This window comes from Arvicanthis niloticus, chromosome X, assembly GCF_011762505.2.
Source record: "Arvicanthis niloticus isolate mArvNil1 chromosome X, mArvNil1.pat.X, whole genome shotgun sequence".
NCBI lineage: Eukaryota > Metazoa > Chordata > Mammalia > Rodentia > Muridae > Arvicanthis > Arvicanthis niloticus.
In genome coordinates, this window is record NC_047679.1 from 9,533,097 (window position 1) to 9,551,228 (window position 18,132).

Sequence of the window (18,132 nt, forward strand, 5' to 3'; positions counted from 1 at the left end):
CACTGGTCTATATTGAGAAAAGATGTCCATTAGAAATAAGAATTTTCATATAGATGTCTAAGTGAAGAAAGCAGTATGTTAACAGTTGGCACAAGTTTTTTTTTTTTTTTTACCTCACCACAGTTTAGTTGACTTTATTATAATTTTTGTTAAATACTTTTTTAAAATAAGAAAATATATCAATATTTTGTTTCTGTGTCTAATTTAGTAAGCTATCTTTCTTACGAATATATATATACATATATACGTATATATCATATATATGCGTGTATGTCTGTGTGTGTTGTTTTTTTTCCTTTTTGTTTTTTTAAGACAAGGTTTCTCTGTGTAACCCTGGCTATCCTGAAATGTGCCAGTTCAACTAGGCTGGCCTCGAACTCAGAGATCTACTTGCTTCTGCCTCCTAAGTGTACTGGGATTAAAGGTGTGTACCATCAAACCTGGCTCTACATATTACTTCTATATAAAAATTATACTTTTTATATTTTATATATAAATGCATTTTTGCTTTATTTTATATTTGAACACTTAAATACACTGAAAATATTTATGTGATTTAAGCAAAAGCTCCAACTTCTTTTTTGTATCTAGTAATACCAGCAGCATTTAAAACTAGCTTTCCTCCACTAGAAAAACCATCCTGTTTCATTTATTAATATATACAGGTACTTAATTCTGGACTCCTCAGCATCCTCTTATTAATTTCCATTTTTCTAAACCCACATTATACAGTACTGACTAGTGACTTTCTAGTTGTATCATGTATTATTTCATAATAATATTAATAATGCCAAAATGTAGATATTGGAAACAAAATGCATTTACTGTTCTATAGATTTGGTGGGGTCATTAATCTAGGCACAAGATAAAAATATCTTCTTCCTTTGGTTTCACAAAATTTCCATCAAAGTATCTGGTAGGGCTCATGGGATACTCAAGTCACAGGAAGAACCTGTTTCCAAGGTCACTCAGTTGTTGGCAGCATTCTGTTATTTCCATACTGCCAAACTGGAGGCTTCCTTTTCTCATTGGTTGTGAACGTAGAGAATTACCCACAGTTCCTCACTATGTGCCTCTCTCCATAAGGCCTCTTAAGTTTTTGAAGCCAGAAAGAGACATGGCCTTTCAGTAAGTAAAAATCCTATGTAATGTGATTGGATGGCACATTTGATCACCCTTATAATATTCTATTGGAAGCAAGTCACATGTTCTCCTGGTACTCAAACAGAAGGGGTGGCATACAGGCATGAATGCCAGGAATTGAGGATTGTATAGGGTTATCACTGTCTCCCCCCATATTCTATCAATACATAAGGTACCCACTTCCCAATTTCCTACAATAACAATATAATCTAATCAAATACTACCCCTTACTCCCCAAATTTTGCTAGGATTTTATATGAAAATATATATCAAATGATTTTTTTTAGAAAACTGGTAATTTTATGATATTACATCTCCCAACTCAAGAGTACATAGGTTTCTTTCAATCTGTTCAGGGCTTATTTTCAGTGACGTTTCTGTTCCATTCCATTATATCAGAGTCTTCCTTACATTTCTTAACTTTTTTCTGCAATACTCATGATCTTTGTTGGTGCTGCAAAGGAACTAATTTCCTCTTCTAAGGCTTGTGTGATGAACTAATGAAAAAGGCAATTAATATTTTATGCTTACTTTATATCTAGCCTGCATATAAAGTTCTCTTAGTTTTTTTTTTGTTGTTGTTGTTTTGTTTTGTTTTTACTAGACTCTGGAATTTGGGGTATATAACAACTATAGCCATAAAAAATCATTTGATCTTTTTCCATCTTAATGTTTTTTCTTTCTGCATTTGAAATATAAATCAAATCATAAATAATAGTGGTAGCCTAGCATGGTGACTTGCTTCTCTAATCCCAGCACTTTGAAGAAACAAAATTGAAGCCAGCTCCAAAGATATGCTTTAGTTATAAACTACATAAACTACAATGGACTAACACAGCTTTTTCTTCCTTTGGTAAGTAGTCAATTCAACTTTTTGCTTTACATATTAGATGATGGCTCTGTGTGTGTGTGTGTGTGCATGCTCACATGTGTGTACATAAGCATACATGTCAATGTACATTTTCAAAAGTTATAGCAGGTGTGTTTCTCAGTGGTTTTCTACATTATTTTTTTTGAGACAGGGTTTTTTTGTTTGTTTGTTTTTTTCCCTGATCCTGAAGCTTACCAACGCAGCTAAGGCAGTTGCCCAGTGTGCTTCAGGTATCTTCTTGTCTCCACTTCCCCGGTAACAGGATTACAAATGCATGCCAAAATTACCCAGGTGTTATCATGGATACTAGGGTTGAATTTAGACCATCCTCTCACAGTTTCACAGCAATCCCTTTACCCACCCACTGAACCATCTCCCCAGTTTAAATCACATCTTTGGACAGAAGCATAAGAGAACTCTTCCTAACTTTTCAAGGATACTTTGAACAAAAATACATTCTTCCTATGGAACAGAAAGAACTATAATCTCCAAGAATTCATCTGTAAACATTTACTAAATACCAGTCCTGTGGGCATAAAAAAAAAACCAAAAGGGTGTACATTATATCCACATGTGAAAACTTCATACAGAAAGTTATTACGTATAATTAATAGCTATATCCCAAGCAGGCATCAGAGCCACTTTGTGGGGTTTTCTTCCTAATGTACATCCCCAGGTCCCTCTCCATATCAATTAAGATACAAATTTTAATTTAGGTTTCAAAATTATGACTGGGAATTTGTGCTTTAAGAAGACCTTTAAAATGGCTCAGCAGGTAAAGTCACTTGCCACCAAGTCTAAAAAAACTGAATTTGATCCCAAGAACCTACATGGTAGAAGAAGCCACTTGTGCAAGTTGTCCTTTTACTTCAATTTACATAGCGTGAGGCACCTCTACCCTCAATGAAAAAAAATAAATGCCAAAAGGAGGACCCTTGCTGGTTAGATAAGCATTGTTTTATTTAGTAATGATAGGTGAGCAGTCTCTTCAGGGTGACAAAGTTACTTTAGTTTTGGAGGAAGCACTATAGATCTTACTCCAGACAAAGAAGAGTCAGTTAGTAAGCCCATTCTGGACACTTCCTAGGTACCTCCAAATCCAGGGGACTCAAGATGAAGTTGGCTGCTGTTAGCTACTATGTGTCTTTAGGAGTGGGGGTTTATATAATCCAATCCTATTTGCATAGCTGAATCTCTGAAATCACTTATTTCCAAACTATTATACTGGAACCCCATCTGGAATCATGAATCATGGCATCTTAGAATGTAGCTGAGACATTTATTTTAGGGAAACTTGAGGCGATTCTTGTTGACAAAAAAAAAAAAAATGGGTTAAGAATCATTGATTTAATTTGCTCAATTTATACCTGTTCCAGAACCAACCAATCAGCCTTGAACATGGATACTTACAACCTTCTCCTAAAATACATTATGATGGGAAATACTCACCTTCAAAAAAGCACTAAAGAGAATATTTCATGGCAGAAGCAGGATCCTTGTTTTTATCATTAGATTGTTCAAAATGTTTACATATTCAACGGATCAGAAACCAAAATGGAAATCACAAACAAAAAATAAAGAAAGAAAAGGAAAAAAAAAAACCTCTTCTACTTTCCCTCCCTTTCATCCTCTTCTTGATGAATATTAAGGCACTATATGAAAGAGAATAAAATGCTGTGCCAAGTATGAAAAGCTGTCTGTCCCAGCAAGAGGGATAACAGCCAACAGAAGTTTCCGAATCAATTCAATGACCTGCTTGCTACCATGAAGTGACGATAGCTGGTATCAAAATCGGCTGGAATTGAACCAAAGTAGAAAAACTTAAGAAGATTATTTTGAAGTGTTGGTTTGACATGGCATTAGTCATCTCGGGTTTAATGGGCTTAAGCAAAGACGACTTCCCAGTTCTCAGCACCTTCTGAGATGCTTACTTCAAATAGGAAGTGATGCTGAAGAGCCGATGTCTCATCACAATGTAGCCCATAGTAAGGTCAAATCAAGAACTCTCACTAGGATTAAAGTAAGGTTAATTTCATTTGATTTCAACAAAAAATCAGCTAGGTTCTAAGCAACTACTAAATAGAAATGACTTAATGTTCCAGATGGTATAGAAGATAGTATGCATGTCCTAACTTCGTAGTGCATATGGGAAATAAAGTTGACTGAAAAAGAGAATATTTAAGAGTATCATATGTATGCCCCATAACTATAACACCATAAAAAAGAGTAGTTTAACACCAAGTCTCCCACCAGATAAACATCATATGCTAAACTCTTAGGCAACCATAGTAACTTAGTCCAGTCCAGTCTGAATTAAGTTGGAGAACTCCATATTGAGCCTTTTCCTAGCAAGAAGAAATTAGAAGAAAAGAAAAATTTCCAGTAATCATCAGGTTTCATCCCTATTTGTCCAGTCCCTGATAACCAGATGATATTTTAGATTCTGTGCTTTAGTAAGCCTATTCCAACATAGACTATTTTCCTTGTCATCTAGTTTTTAAAAATATACTAATAGGATAGAGTGCTTCCCTTTCGTACCTAAAAAAGTCTAACTATATGTATATATCTGTGTATATGTGAATATGTATGTATGTGTGTGTTTATACCAATACTTATTATGATGGCCCAACTATTACCATTTTACATGTTCTATTCCATCAGAATCAATTGTTTATTTAATTAATAGCATGCAAAGTAGAAATATAGATAGAAAGGACTTCCAGTTAAAGATGATGGATTGAACACATTCATTTATCTTGGCTAACTCCCAAATTTCCCCTGACATGACACTAAAAGGATCACTTAAAGCTCCACAGTATCAAAGAGATGGGAAGAGACAACCATATTCATAGCCTGAGAGCTAACAAAAAATATTTTAGATGCTTTAAAAAAATCCCAGAATAAAGGTATTTCTATCAAAGCACCTTCAGAGGACCCAGGGAGCTTGCGTTAGTGAAGGAAGGAGGCTGAAAGAAGAAGGAGCTAGTAAAACTTCTTAAAGAACAATTGGGAAACTTCCAACTTCCTGTCTCTGGTTTTTCTCTCATTCTACCATAGGTTCCAAGATTTACTTCTTGGAAAGTAAAACAGAAATTCTCTGAGCCAGGGACAGAAGCACAGCAGACATTTGTCTACTGTATGTGGTGTCTGTCATATTGCTACCTTTTGTTCAGAGAGTAATGAAAAGATTGATCTGTAAGTCATCCAGTTAGACCAACAGACAAAATCTAAGGCAAAAAGAACTGTTGACCTTGATTCTAAAACTCACCCAGCTCAACAAAGCCACACAACTTACAATCAGCAAACACAGGAGCAGATCCATAACAGCTTCCAAATGTTTTTAGATAACCCCCTCTTAAACAGATATACAATAATTAGCAGGAAAAAAAATCCCTGAAATCTGTGATTATAACATGCCCTAAAACAAAATGGTTTGGAAGAAACAAAAAAATAAAAACTTTTTTAAAATAAAAATTCCTAATATTTTCAGAGAGAAATTTCAGAGCATTGTGAATATGCAAGGAAAAAAAACTTTCAAAAGGGAAAAAAAAAACAGGATTGAAGAAGAATAATATAAAATCATAATAATATAAAATTGTTCAACATTAATAACAAAAAAGACTTTGGTAGAAAGTAGACTGTAAAAGTTTTGAGGGTAAATGCTTTCTAAACAATAATTATATCTTCAGCCAAGCTATCAAGCTAAGTGGAAGCATCAAATAAGAGTTTTGAATTTATGAAGACTTCAATATATGACTTCCCATTTTTCCTTTTCCAGAAAGAAAACTATATGAAAATTACTCTATCAAAATGAAGGGGGAAAAAAAATCAAGAAATAGAGCAAACAAATGTCTAGGAACTTTGAGGAGTCAACATAGTAGAGGCTCAGAGACCATTAGTTCAAGTTGAAAGCCAACACAATCCGAGACAAATGTCTATAACATTAGGTCATAGAAAGTTCCCATGAACTGCTTGAATATACTTAGCAAAGATATAGAATTATTGAAAAGAATATGGAAATGAATTTGAATAAATATACTAGATGCAAAGGGCAAAAAAGCAAGGTGATTGTTAACTACAGGGAAAACCAAAAGCTGTGCACGGATTCATTATATCTGTATCACATAGTTCCACTATGAAGAGATTTACTAGGCACCTCATCACAGCCCACTGCTTTAAATAAAATGTTGTGTGACACACTGATAAATGACATCCCCGGAAAAGGGGTCTGTGAGAGAAAAGGAAGGGGACAAAGGAATTAAATTTCCATCTTCCATAGTGTGACGACAACACCAGATAATACCTAAAAACGAGCAATTTGGAAGTGAGTGTATTGCTAATAAATGCAACTAAAATGCCAAGTGTGTATGCAATGAACAGATAACATCTTTTTGAATATTTCATTTCTGGTATATGACTGACATTCCAACCAATGTTTGCTGAACTGAATTGAAACAATTTTGGCAGGAGAAAGTGCCCGTCTCAAACACTGTGTAAATGTTAGGGCCTTCTCTTTAAGATTTCTCCTTTTTATTTAATTTAATCACTGAAAGTTGCTCCATTAAAAAGAGAGAAAAATAATATTATTTTAAAATTACCCCGAAAATTATTAATGGTGGTTTACAAAGGAAAAGAAAAATCGCTGGTATTTCACCATGGAAAGATTTAATAATGCTATCAGTAAGCTAACTACATTCTTAAACAATAATCAAACCCAATATTCACTAAAATGAAGCAAAGGATATTTCTCTTCACAATACTGTTCAGATGTGGTCTAGTCAATTTAAATCTTACCTTAGAACTCAGATGAGTATTTAAATTCCATAAAAGCTTATAAATTAAAACAATTCTCTGGTAAATAACATATTTACAAGGTTTTCTTGTTTGCCTCTGAATTATATTTCTCATGAAAATAAGAACCTTAGTTTTATATAGGGAAAGATCAATATTTTAATACAAACTTAAGTTGAATTACAGTTAACTGAAATATCTGACAAAAGAGATTACAAAAGTATAAGGATTTAACAGTCTTTATTATGTAAGCAAGTCCCTAAGTCCCCTAGTCTTCTATCGTCGCCATGTAAATAGAAAGAATACATTTAATCCTTCGTAAACAGACCAAAATAAGTACAGTTTTGAAAGCTCGCCCCAGCTGTGATGGGTTTAATAACTTAAGCCAGGAGTTGTTGGTAAATTTCATTTTTCATTTATTTAGAATGTAAATATTTCCCAAGGAAACTACCATGCAATACTGTTTCTAGTCTTTAAAGCACAGAATAACTTGCTCTTAGGTGGTTTTTTGTTTCCCTCCATCTAAAACCTGAAAATAAAACATACAAATCAAGGAAAGTAAGAATGTGTTCCCTTAGCATTCAGGTGATATCAGAGAACTGAAAGGAAAACCATCCTATCCATTAGAAACACAATCTGTAAAGAGTCACTTACCTTTAACGTTTTTCCTTCTTAAAAGTGGTTGTGTTGAACATGCTGTGGTATGGTGAAACAACAAATTTCACATCACACTCTCCTTTTCTTCATAGCATTTATTACTGCTCAGTTACAATAGAATAAAGGTTACCAGTACTATTATTTTTTTTTTGAGCCAGACACTGGGCAAAGCGCAACCCACTGCAAGGAAGCGTCATCAGGTAGCTGCTTAGCAACACCTATGATCTCTACCCACTAAATGCCAGTGGAACCCACTCCAGATGTAACCAAAAAAGTCTTTAGGCATGGTCAAATATAGAAGAATTGTTCCTTGTTGAGAATCAGAGCTTTATTGAAATATAGCAGCCAGGGAGAATGATTGTAAACAAAAGAATACAGATTAAAAACAATAATCTGTTTTTTCATAATGGTAGTCTGGGTTGGTACAGGCCAATACTTCTTGATGTTACTAAGCCACCATCATTTTAAGATGAAGGACCTTCTACTCCTCAGCCTAAACTGAAGTAAAGGAAGTCATATTAAAACAACTCACAGAGAACACAATGGAAATTCCTCCGATTAATCATCCCTCCACATTACCCTTAAAAGAGTTGCAAGGTCATCCTCTTTTTCTATTACATGGCATAAGTCCAAAAATGTAAAAAACAATTTGAGTACTTACCATGTGCCAGACACAGTGCGAGGTATTCAAGAAATAGTCAGATATCAATTATATTTACCCAATTGAGAAATAACCCTTATAAACAGTTTTTAACTGGTTATTCTTGTGATCTTTGGCAAAGGATTCTTCCATGAGATAACAAAAGCATGAATAATAAAACAAACAAAAAGCTAATCAATCCATTTATACTTCATATACATATATAAAATATGTATACATATATATGTATATTCATATATATACACATACACACACATAAACACACACACATATATATGTGTGTGTATATATATATATATATTCAAAATGGAAAAAAATGTTTGCAAAACTTTTATATTGATGGGAGATTGTACCTGTAATATAGAAAAATTTAATAATATAATAATAAAAAGATAAATAACCCAAATAAAATGGTCAAAGAATATGAATATGTATCTTTTCAAGAGATGACCAACAACCATTAGGCATTTAAAAATATTCAACATTAGCATTCATTAAGAAAATTCAAAGCAGAATCACAGTAAGATATATAAATGCACAATGACTAGGATGGCTACATTAAATAGCCAGATAGTAACAAACGCTGGCAAGCATATGGAGAAACTGGAACCCTCACAGTTGAGATGAATATAAAATGGAACACTTGCTCTGAAAGACTAGTATGGCCATTCTTCAAACAATTAATCATAGAGTTATATGATTCCATATAGATCCCCAGATATATATCCAAAACCAATGAAAATATAGGCACACACACAAATGGCACATAAATCATTATAACCTCATCATCCATAATAGTCAAGTGCTCCAATCAACCCAAATATCCACCAATGGACAAAAGGATAAATAAAATATATTACTTACAAAATGGTATTCTATTTGACCATAAAACTGAATGACGTACTCACACAGACTAACAACATGGATGAATCGTGAATGTCTCATGCTAACTGAAACCAACAAGTCAAAAGGGGCAAATACATGACCTCAAGTATATGAAATGTTTAGAACAGTAAAGTCTATAGCAACTGAAAGTAGATTCGCGGTTGCCTAGGACTGGCTCCAGGAGAGAAACAAGTGGGAGAGAAAATGGGAGGTAAAGGGACAGGACAGGGTTTCTTTTTGAGATGACGAAATAATTGAAAATAGTCTGTAGCAATGGCTGTATCTGTGAATACACTAAAAAGATAACAAAGACACTAAAATGCAAACTATTTATATGTTAAGCATGTATACATATACCATACTTTAAATGGGTGACGTATATGATATGAATTATGCCTCAGTAAAGCCTTGTTCAAAATAGCATTCACGGTACAGTAAAAACAACAACAATAAAACAAAAAACCAACAACAACAAAACCCAGCTTTTGGACTCCGGCTTTTTAAGAAAAACATCTTTTGAATGTCCTATTTTCTGGAGAGATCTCATCCCTTTGGTTTTAAAGTCTAAAATGATCATTAAAGTCTTATTTTAACTACTGAAAATACTCTGGGTAAATATTTAAGAATATAAAAATCTCCAAAGTATAAAAAGTACATTAAAACGCCAGCATGAGGAATTTGCAGGGGGCATACAACACGGTGACCATTTCAGATGTTTTAGGAGGCACTGAGTCATTGGATTGGGAGGGAGGTGAGACAAAAAGAGTTAAATATTCCATATGAAAAGCAGAAGCCTGGAATACCTTCTCCTTTACCAGGCTTCAGAATTGATCCAAACATAGCATTCCTTCTTTCTCATGCACCATAAACCTTCTTTTTCAAGAGCCTACGATAATCGCCCATAGATTTGCTCCAGTTAACAATTAAGAAGTGTATTTAAAAAGGGGGCAAAACAAAAACAGACTTAAGGAGATACATGAAGAGCTAAACCAGTGCCCAGCAATGGCTTCTTGGAAGTTGGACCGTCACCACCAAGTATTGCTGCTTTTTCCAGGCAAACATAAGCTAAGATCCTTGAATGTATAGCTAGCCCACAGTTCCATTACTGAGATGATTCAACCTGTGTCATTTCCATTCCAGAAAGACTCAGCTTCTATGTTTGGCTTATATGATGGGCTGTCTCGGTCTTGCTACTCTATCTCATTGCAGAGCCCCTGGTCTGTTCTGTCGACACACTCCATGGTTTTCCAGACCCGAAGAATCACCAATGTCAGTGGAAAGAAAAAGCCTAGAAATATTAGGGATTTTAAAAAAAAATTCGTAATAAATCTCAGCTCCTGCCTTGGCTACTGCAAACCATCCAGTTTACCATCAGTCTGAATACAAGTACCTCATTCAATACTGTGCTCCACTTTTGAAGCAAAAGCAGGGTTAATATTGGGGTGGGGGGGCAAAGAAAAAAAAACTAAGGCAAGCCCAGTTCTTTCCTTTTTCTTTATCTCTTTCTTTCTCTTTCTTTCTTTCTTTCTTTCTTTCTTTCTTTCTTTCTAAAACAGACACTCAGGTTTCAAAATGACTGCTTTGGAAACTGGAATGACCCAGATTATGATGTTGCAGGGGGGCAGAGTGGTGGCAGCAGGTATTCATTTTTTTGCAGGGTGGCTGTGGCTTGTGGAGGGAAGAGGGAACTCGGGTGGGCATCTATGTGAAGAGAGAAAGAACTAGGAATGGTCTATAGGTACCACCCACCTCTGCAAATGAAATTACTGCAGTGTCAACCCTGCACTGATTCCATGAATTGCCAAACAGGATGAGGTAAGGCATAAGCCCGGAGCCCCCTCCTCCCCTTTTCCCTCCTCCTGCGCACAGAAGGGCGCATCCCTCGGCGAGGTGCACCACGCAGCCCTTAGCCGGCCTGGGCTGAAGGGCTGACGTCACCTTTCTGCATTGAGCTCAAGGACTCGTAGCAGTACCAGTTAGGTGGGGAATAGGGGCGCTACCGCAGCCACCAGGTGGTAGGGGTCCTCCTCTTAGGCATTGCAGATTGGGTTCACACAGAAAAACACAATAACCGGATGGAAACAGTAAAGGCTGGAAAGAAACCTGAAAGGGGTCGTAAGACCCAGTCGCTGAGGAAGCCCAAAGATACCCCTGGCTTATGTAAGACCCTCTTCGTGCGCCTCCACGCGGTGGCGGCGCCTGTCCCACATTAGTGCGCTCGGGAGACCGATCGCCCTTGTCCAGTCAGGCAGAAGATTCCTGGCGACTCTCTCCCACAGCCCTGCAGGGTTGGGACTAGTCGGGATCTTAGATCTAACCCTGCCGTCCTGTGCCTGCTCCCAGCCCGCCACAGGTTAGCTCCATTAGCTTCAACAGGCACCCAAAACTGGCTGGTAAGATAGGGAGAGAAGTCCAAAAAGAGAAAACAGACAAATCCACAACTCAACTTTCCCCAGGGGCTGACCCTGTCCTGCGAGTTTAAGAAATCAATGCATTAAAAAAAAAAAATTGGAAGAGTGGAAAATCTGCGACCACCACCACCAAGCAGCCCACTTCAGCCTTCGTCGGGCAAACTCGAGGGTTGGAGTAGCCCAGACCTGCACCCTACCACCCCACAGCCCGACTCAGCAGCCTGCGGCTGTCTCCTTGTCCACCGGCTAAGATCGGGTTTGGGGTTTGGGTTTTCCTTCCACCTTTCTCTCTAAGAGCATCCCCACACGGTCTGATAGACCGCGGCCCGGCCAGCAGCCAGGAATGGGCACTCACCCAGAAGACGAAGGAGTAGATGATGAGGAGGGTTTTGAGACAGGTTATCACAGGTTTGGTCTCCATTCTCCTCGATGCCATACTACAGAGCTCCGGCGGCGGCAGCGGCGGCGGGCGGCGGGCGGGCGCGCGGGAGGGGGAGGAGGCGGGGCCGAGGGAGGCGGGGAGGGAGGGGGAGCGCGTGCTGCCAGAGCTTCCCGTGCGCGCGCAGGCTGGGTGGCGCGCTTGCGTTTGCGCGCGCCCTGCGGGGCTTGGGAAGAGGGAGCAGGCTGGTTGCAAGCTAGGAATGCTGCCCAAGTCTGCAATCTGGCGCAGGCACAGCCCCCCATCTGAGGTCAAAGGGAACCCGAGAGCCTAGAGGCCGGGTCGGAAGTCAGGGTAGCCTTTCTCAGACCACACTAGCTTAAAGATTTTGGCTTTGTTGGAAACAGGGCCTGCACCTGGCTACCTAAAGATTGTAGAGTGCTCTTGCATTTGGACACACAGGGGTCATGTCTTTGGCAGTAAGCACACCTTGTCTATGTCAGACTGTGACAACCAGAGAGACACCCTGTAGGATAGCAAGGAACCCTGGAGCTCAGAGACCCCCAAATCCTTGCTACTTCACAGTTCTCTATAGGCTTCCTTTGAACTTCATAGTTTTCGATTTCCTCACCTTTCGAAATGACAGAAAAATGAGATGTAGCAACATTCTTCCTACATATTAGATGACGACAATAACAAAAATTCTTTAAACTACCAGAGAATCATTTGCCTCACTTAGAGAACACTGACAATCTCACTCCTCGCTGCAGCAAGTAAGCAAAATGGGAAACAATCTATTTGGGCTAAAAGTTGAGTGTAAAGTCACCATTAAGACTTCCGCTTCTAGATATCTATGGGAGAGAAATGAAGACACAAGTCCATATGCAAACTTGTGCATGAATGTGTAGAACACCGATTCATACTAGTAAGGAGAGGACTTAACTGACAAACAGGTGTTACACTTGTCATCCAATGGAAAACTTCACCTGTCAAAAGGAATAAAGAGCTGCTAGTACATGCTTCCAAGTGATAAACTTTCCAAGTATGCATAGTGAAAGAAGCCAGATACAGAAAAATCACGTACCGAATTATCCACATCTAAAATAAACAAACCCAGAGAAGGAAAAATAAGTGAACTGTTGGGGGGGGGGGCAGGAATAAGGGGAACAGATGATGGTTTGGGTGATTGCTTTGATTTTGGGAGTGAGGAAAGTGTTGTAAAATTACACAGTTAGTGATAGTTGCATGGTTTTGTGAGAAGAATAAAAACAATGGCTAGCAGAGTTTTCAAGAATTACCTTTACGGTGTCTGAACTAGATCAGAATAGAAAATAATATACACTCTACCTAGATTTCCTGTGGCTAGTTCAAAGACAAACACAGTATAGATTCTGCAGAGATTTAAGCTGATTCCCCCCCCAAAGAAAGTACAGTAGGAAGCGACACCATCCCAGCCTAACTCCACATGGACAATGTTAAAGAATACATTCTGTAGAAGAGTAAAATAATAGAGTCAATAAAGCTTGGCAAAGCCTTTCAAGATCAGCTGTGACTAGCATAATTATTACCTGCAATGAACTAGACGTGGTTGCAGGTCAGTAAGGTCATTGTACAAACAAGAAACAAATGTGGGAGAGAAGAAGACCTGGGGAAAAAAATGACCACTCATAAAAAAACAAAAACAAAAACAGTGTACATGAAAGAAAAGGAGGTTTGACTGTGATTCTTAATGATGGAACAGTGAATGCCTGGCGCAGGCCCAGCTAGTCTGAATTATTTGAAATGGACTGAAGTCTCAGAGTCTTTAAAGGTCTTCAGGTGGATCTGATACTAAACAGCATTGATTGTTGAACATTGATTGTTCGACTGTGAGAGATGGCAGACAACATTCTGGGGGAACAGAGAAACGCTCCTAAAGATGTCAGGCTCAGAGCTGAAAAAGACTGGGGCCATGTATAAATGACTCTTGGAAGTAAAAAAAATCTTAACATCATCTTAAGGATAATTTGATGAGTTTGCATAGACTGGAGTATATGGTTTTTAAAAAAAAGACATCATTTTGAACTAATTCATCATTTCAGTTTGCAGCTTTATTTTGGGCTACTTTCTTGAAAACTTGGACTATTCTACCCCAAATCAACTAAATTATTTACATGTAGAGATAAATATATGCATATCTTGAGTAACATAACTAATAAATAACTAATAAATAAATTAATATATTTTGTAAGCAGCTTTTCTAAAGATTTGTGATCTGTGAGTTGGGGTTTAAAAAAAAAATGTCATTGTAGTTTTACAAAGACTGAGGAATTTCCTTGCATCCACAATTGCATCGCTAAATCCAGAAAGGCCTTTCCAAAGGAGGACAGGTTGGTCTTGATGAACCAGATAGGAACCACTGCGAAGGAACAAAAGGCAAATAGCCTCCAGGGCCCTTAACTTATCACAAATTCTTTTCTGCCTTTTTTTCTTCTTTATCAACAGCTTTGTTTTGTCAAAGGCCAGAAGGCCAGAATGTTTACAGACTAGGAGCCCATTAAGAGTGCACCAAGCTAAGCTGAGTGTGGTCTGAGACAGGAACACAAATAAAAAACAAAGATAAGAAGGAACTGTCCCTGAAGGCAAATCTAATTAAGCCCTCTGGCTTCATGTGTTTTTAGTTAATGTAAATAGCACTGATTTCAAAGGTTGAATACATTTGTTTTGCTTTTTTTTTTTTAAATAGAAAAGCTCCCACTAACTTGTTCAAGATAAACATCTGCCTTGTGAGTTATAGCAGTTGGCTAGGTTAATGCACAGATACTTAAAAAACTGCCTTTGCAAAGCAACAACAAACAACAAAACCAACAAAAATCAACCAAACCAAAAAAAAAAAAAAAAAACCAAACAAACCCTGGATTCCATTAAAGAGCCTACTGATATCCTATGGGAGTGAGATGCTAAGCTTGGCAAATCTGTCTTCTATCAGTCTGTCACCTTTGCTGCCTCAACCTTTGCTCAGGTCTGCATCTGGGCATGTTGACTAACTGGGAAGCTTTTTGTCCAAAACTGTAATACACAATTAACTCAGCCCATTGACTCCTGGGGAAGATGTGCTTTTCTTGCTTTTGCCCTTGTGATTTCTCAGCAGCTTAAGCACTGAGACTCCTTCAGCTCTGTCATAAAGCAAGAATGTTTATGTAGCATGATGACACCACTAGCTGCTCAGTTCTTCCTGAGTGAGTGAGCACTTAACCCCGAACCAACCAGTGAGCACTTAACCCTGAACCAACCAAGGATAAATCTAGGATGTCCATGCCCAAGAAGGGAAAGAGCTCTTGAAACCATGCCCACAACTAATGGGCAATTACCAAATTCTACCCAATCCCCCACCAAATCTATCAAGGTTGCTCTTCTCATTTCTCCAACAAGTAGTAACATGGCTCTCCTCTTGATCATTGTGGTTTTTCTCCAGTTCCAGCTGATGTTGGACAGCTTGGATCAATGTCCCAATAAAGCTTTGCCTCTCTTATTTGAGAACTATGGCCCAATGTCAGATCCTGCCATCTGGTGTCAGCCCTATCCCTGAACTAGTAGCATTGACACCCATTGAGAGAGTCTGTTGAAAATGTGAATCCTCAAGGCTCCATTGCAGTTCCATGTTTATTTTTTTATTGGATATTTTATTTACACTTCAGATGCCATCCCCTTTCCCCACCCCCCCTTAGAAAACCCCTATCCCATGCCCCTTTTTCCTTTTTGCATTTATACACTTTTTTAAAAATGTTAATCAAAGGCTTTATAAGTTTGGTAATGCTCAATCAGAGGTGTAACCCACTACCCAACCTAGATATATCAACTATCTTTGACTGGTGGAGATATGTGAACATCTGCCTCCCTGTCTCCCCCCTCTTTCTCTCTCTCATCACCTAGCTTCTCCTCTCCTTCTTCTCCTCCTCTCCTTACTCCTTCTCTTCCTCTCAGTACTCCTCCCACCTTAGCTCCTCCTACATAGCACCCTTCCTGTTAAAATAAAACTTTTCTCTCAAAATACAATTAGAGCATAATTATGCCAATTTGTACCAGTGAGGTACAAGATAGTCCTAATACCCAGTCCATCATTTTGTTGACTAACCAGAACCTCTGTCATCTCTCCTAACTAAAACACTTAGTTCTGAACCTGGCTTTTTCCTTGGCTTTAGAATGTTTAAATCCCCAGGATTTAACTACAAGTAAGTGCCTGGTAGGGGATCATTGTTGACTTGTATACTTCCAAAAGATATATTAAAGCCCTAACTCTAGTACCTCAGAAGACAACTTAGTTAGCATTTTGTCTAAGCTCCACCCCACAGGAACCTGGCAAAGGCCAAGTATGCCTGGCTCACTATAAAAGGGGCTGTTTGCCCCCTCTACTCTCTCTTGCTCTTGCCTTCTGGCTCCCACTCTGTTCTCTCACTCCTTCCCCCTTTCTCCCCATTCCCTGCCCCCCCCTCCACATGCTCATTGTTAGTATTCTGTCTAAACTCCACCTCCACAGTTACCTGGCAACAGCCAAGTATGCTCCTCCCTACAGTTACCTGGCAACAGCCAGGTGTGCTCCACCCCACAGTTACCTGGCAACAGCCAGGCAGGCCTGGTCCACTATAAAAGGGGCTGCTTGCCCTCTCCTCTCCCTTACTCTCTTAACCTCTTACCCTCTTGCTCTCTTGCCTCTCTGTCCCCCCGCCCCTCCCCCTTCTCTTTCTCATGGCCAGCCTCTACTTCTCTTCTTCCTCTCTTCTTCCGTCTTCTTCCATCTCCTTCCCCCCACCTTTGCCCTATCTCCTGAATAAACCTACCCCCCCCTTGGAACTATGTGGTCTGGAGTGGTCTGTTCTGAGCTGCGGTCAGACTTCTAACATTCATGGCTGGCCTCTCCTCCTCTCCTCTCTCTCTTTCGTCTTTCTCTGTATCACCTACCCTCTCAACTCCTCTCCCCATGCCCTGAATAAATTCTATCCTATACTATACCATTGTGTGGCTGGTCCCTCGGGGGAAGGGATGCCTCATCATTGGCCCATGGAGGCACCACATTTCCCCCCATACCTGACTATACCTCCACCAAATATATTCCTTCTCTCCTTATCTTTTTATAAACACAACAAACTTTATTTCAAATAACCTTGTTGCAAATGTTGTTATTAAGTTAATATGGGGTCATATTGGACCACTTGGGGCCCTTAATCAATAATGACTGGGTTCTTTAAAACAGAGGTAAATAGGTAAGTCCATGTGAAGACTGAGTCATGCAGGGAAAAGGCCACCTGGTAACAGAAGCCAACATCTGTGTAACACAAAAGAGCATTAAGGGTCAATGGTCATCTACAGAAGCGCTAAGGAGGACAGGAACGATACATCCCAGAGTATCAACTGAAGAGGAAAATTACACCATCCCCTCCAGAAGGCAGAGACTAATTAATATTCCTCAAACTACAGGGGGTGGCAATGGACCTGCGGCTGGGGAGGGGGCCCAGAGCACATGGACAATGAACTATTGGCCACACACAGACAGGGGAGGTCCTTGCTACCTCATTCCCTGGGGACCAATCAGTTTAAAAAGTCACACTGTTCTGCCAATCACATTGTGCCTAATGGCTGCTGCCCTAAGGACTGTATTAAAGCTCACTGAATGAGCATCGTGGGCGGGGAGGATGGGGAGGGATGGTCTAAGCATGCTGGAACATCAAACATTCCTCTTGCATTTTGCAGCAATCTCTCAGTCTCTGCGTGGTTCACTCAAGGGGTCTCCAGTAAACAAGGCTCTGCTTGCTAGAGTCTTACACAACAAAAACAGGCTCTTCTGACACTTTGATCTCCTAATCCTAGCCTTCAAACCTATTAGAGAAAATACTTCTATTGCTTTAAGACACCAAGTTTGGGGATTGGGGAGATGGCTCAGTGGTTGAGAGTGCCTACTGTTTTGACAGAAGAAGGGTGTTTATAATTCCCAGTACCCACACTGGTTAGTTTATAACTGCTTATAACTCTATCTCCATGGTATCTAAGGCCTTCTTCTGGGCTCCATGGGCACCTACTCACATTCGTATACTCACACACATATACACATAATTAAAAATAACAATCTTTTTAAAAAAGACATCCAGTTTGTCATGCTTTCTGATGACAACCGCAGACAATATGGCCCACCTTTATGTATATATCAAAAAGAATTGAAAACAGACATCTAAACAAACAGTTGCATATTGTTGTTCACCGTAGCACTATCACGATAGCCCAAGTGTTTCATCAGATCATGAATGGATAAACAAAATGTAGTGTATATATGCAATGGAATGCTGTTCACCCATAAAGAGAA

At 38.9% G+C, this 18,132-nt stretch overlaps 1 protein-coding gene across 1 annotated transcript in view; it reads right to left on the bottom strand.

Annotated features, from left to right (window-relative positions):
• Tspan7 (tetraspanin 7) overlaps positions 1-11,908 on the bottom strand; it is a 101,735-nt gene extending 89,827 nt beyond the window's left edge. Inside the window, exon 1 of the mRNA XM_034485746.2 lies at positions 11,775-11,908. Coding sequence (XP_034341637.1) covers positions 11,775-11,855 — 81 coding nt within the window. The 5' untranslated portion in view covers positions 11,856-11,908. The remainder of the gene's footprint in view (positions 1-11,774) is intronic.
• Between the last annotated feature and the right edge of the window lie 6,224 nt (positions 11,909-18,132).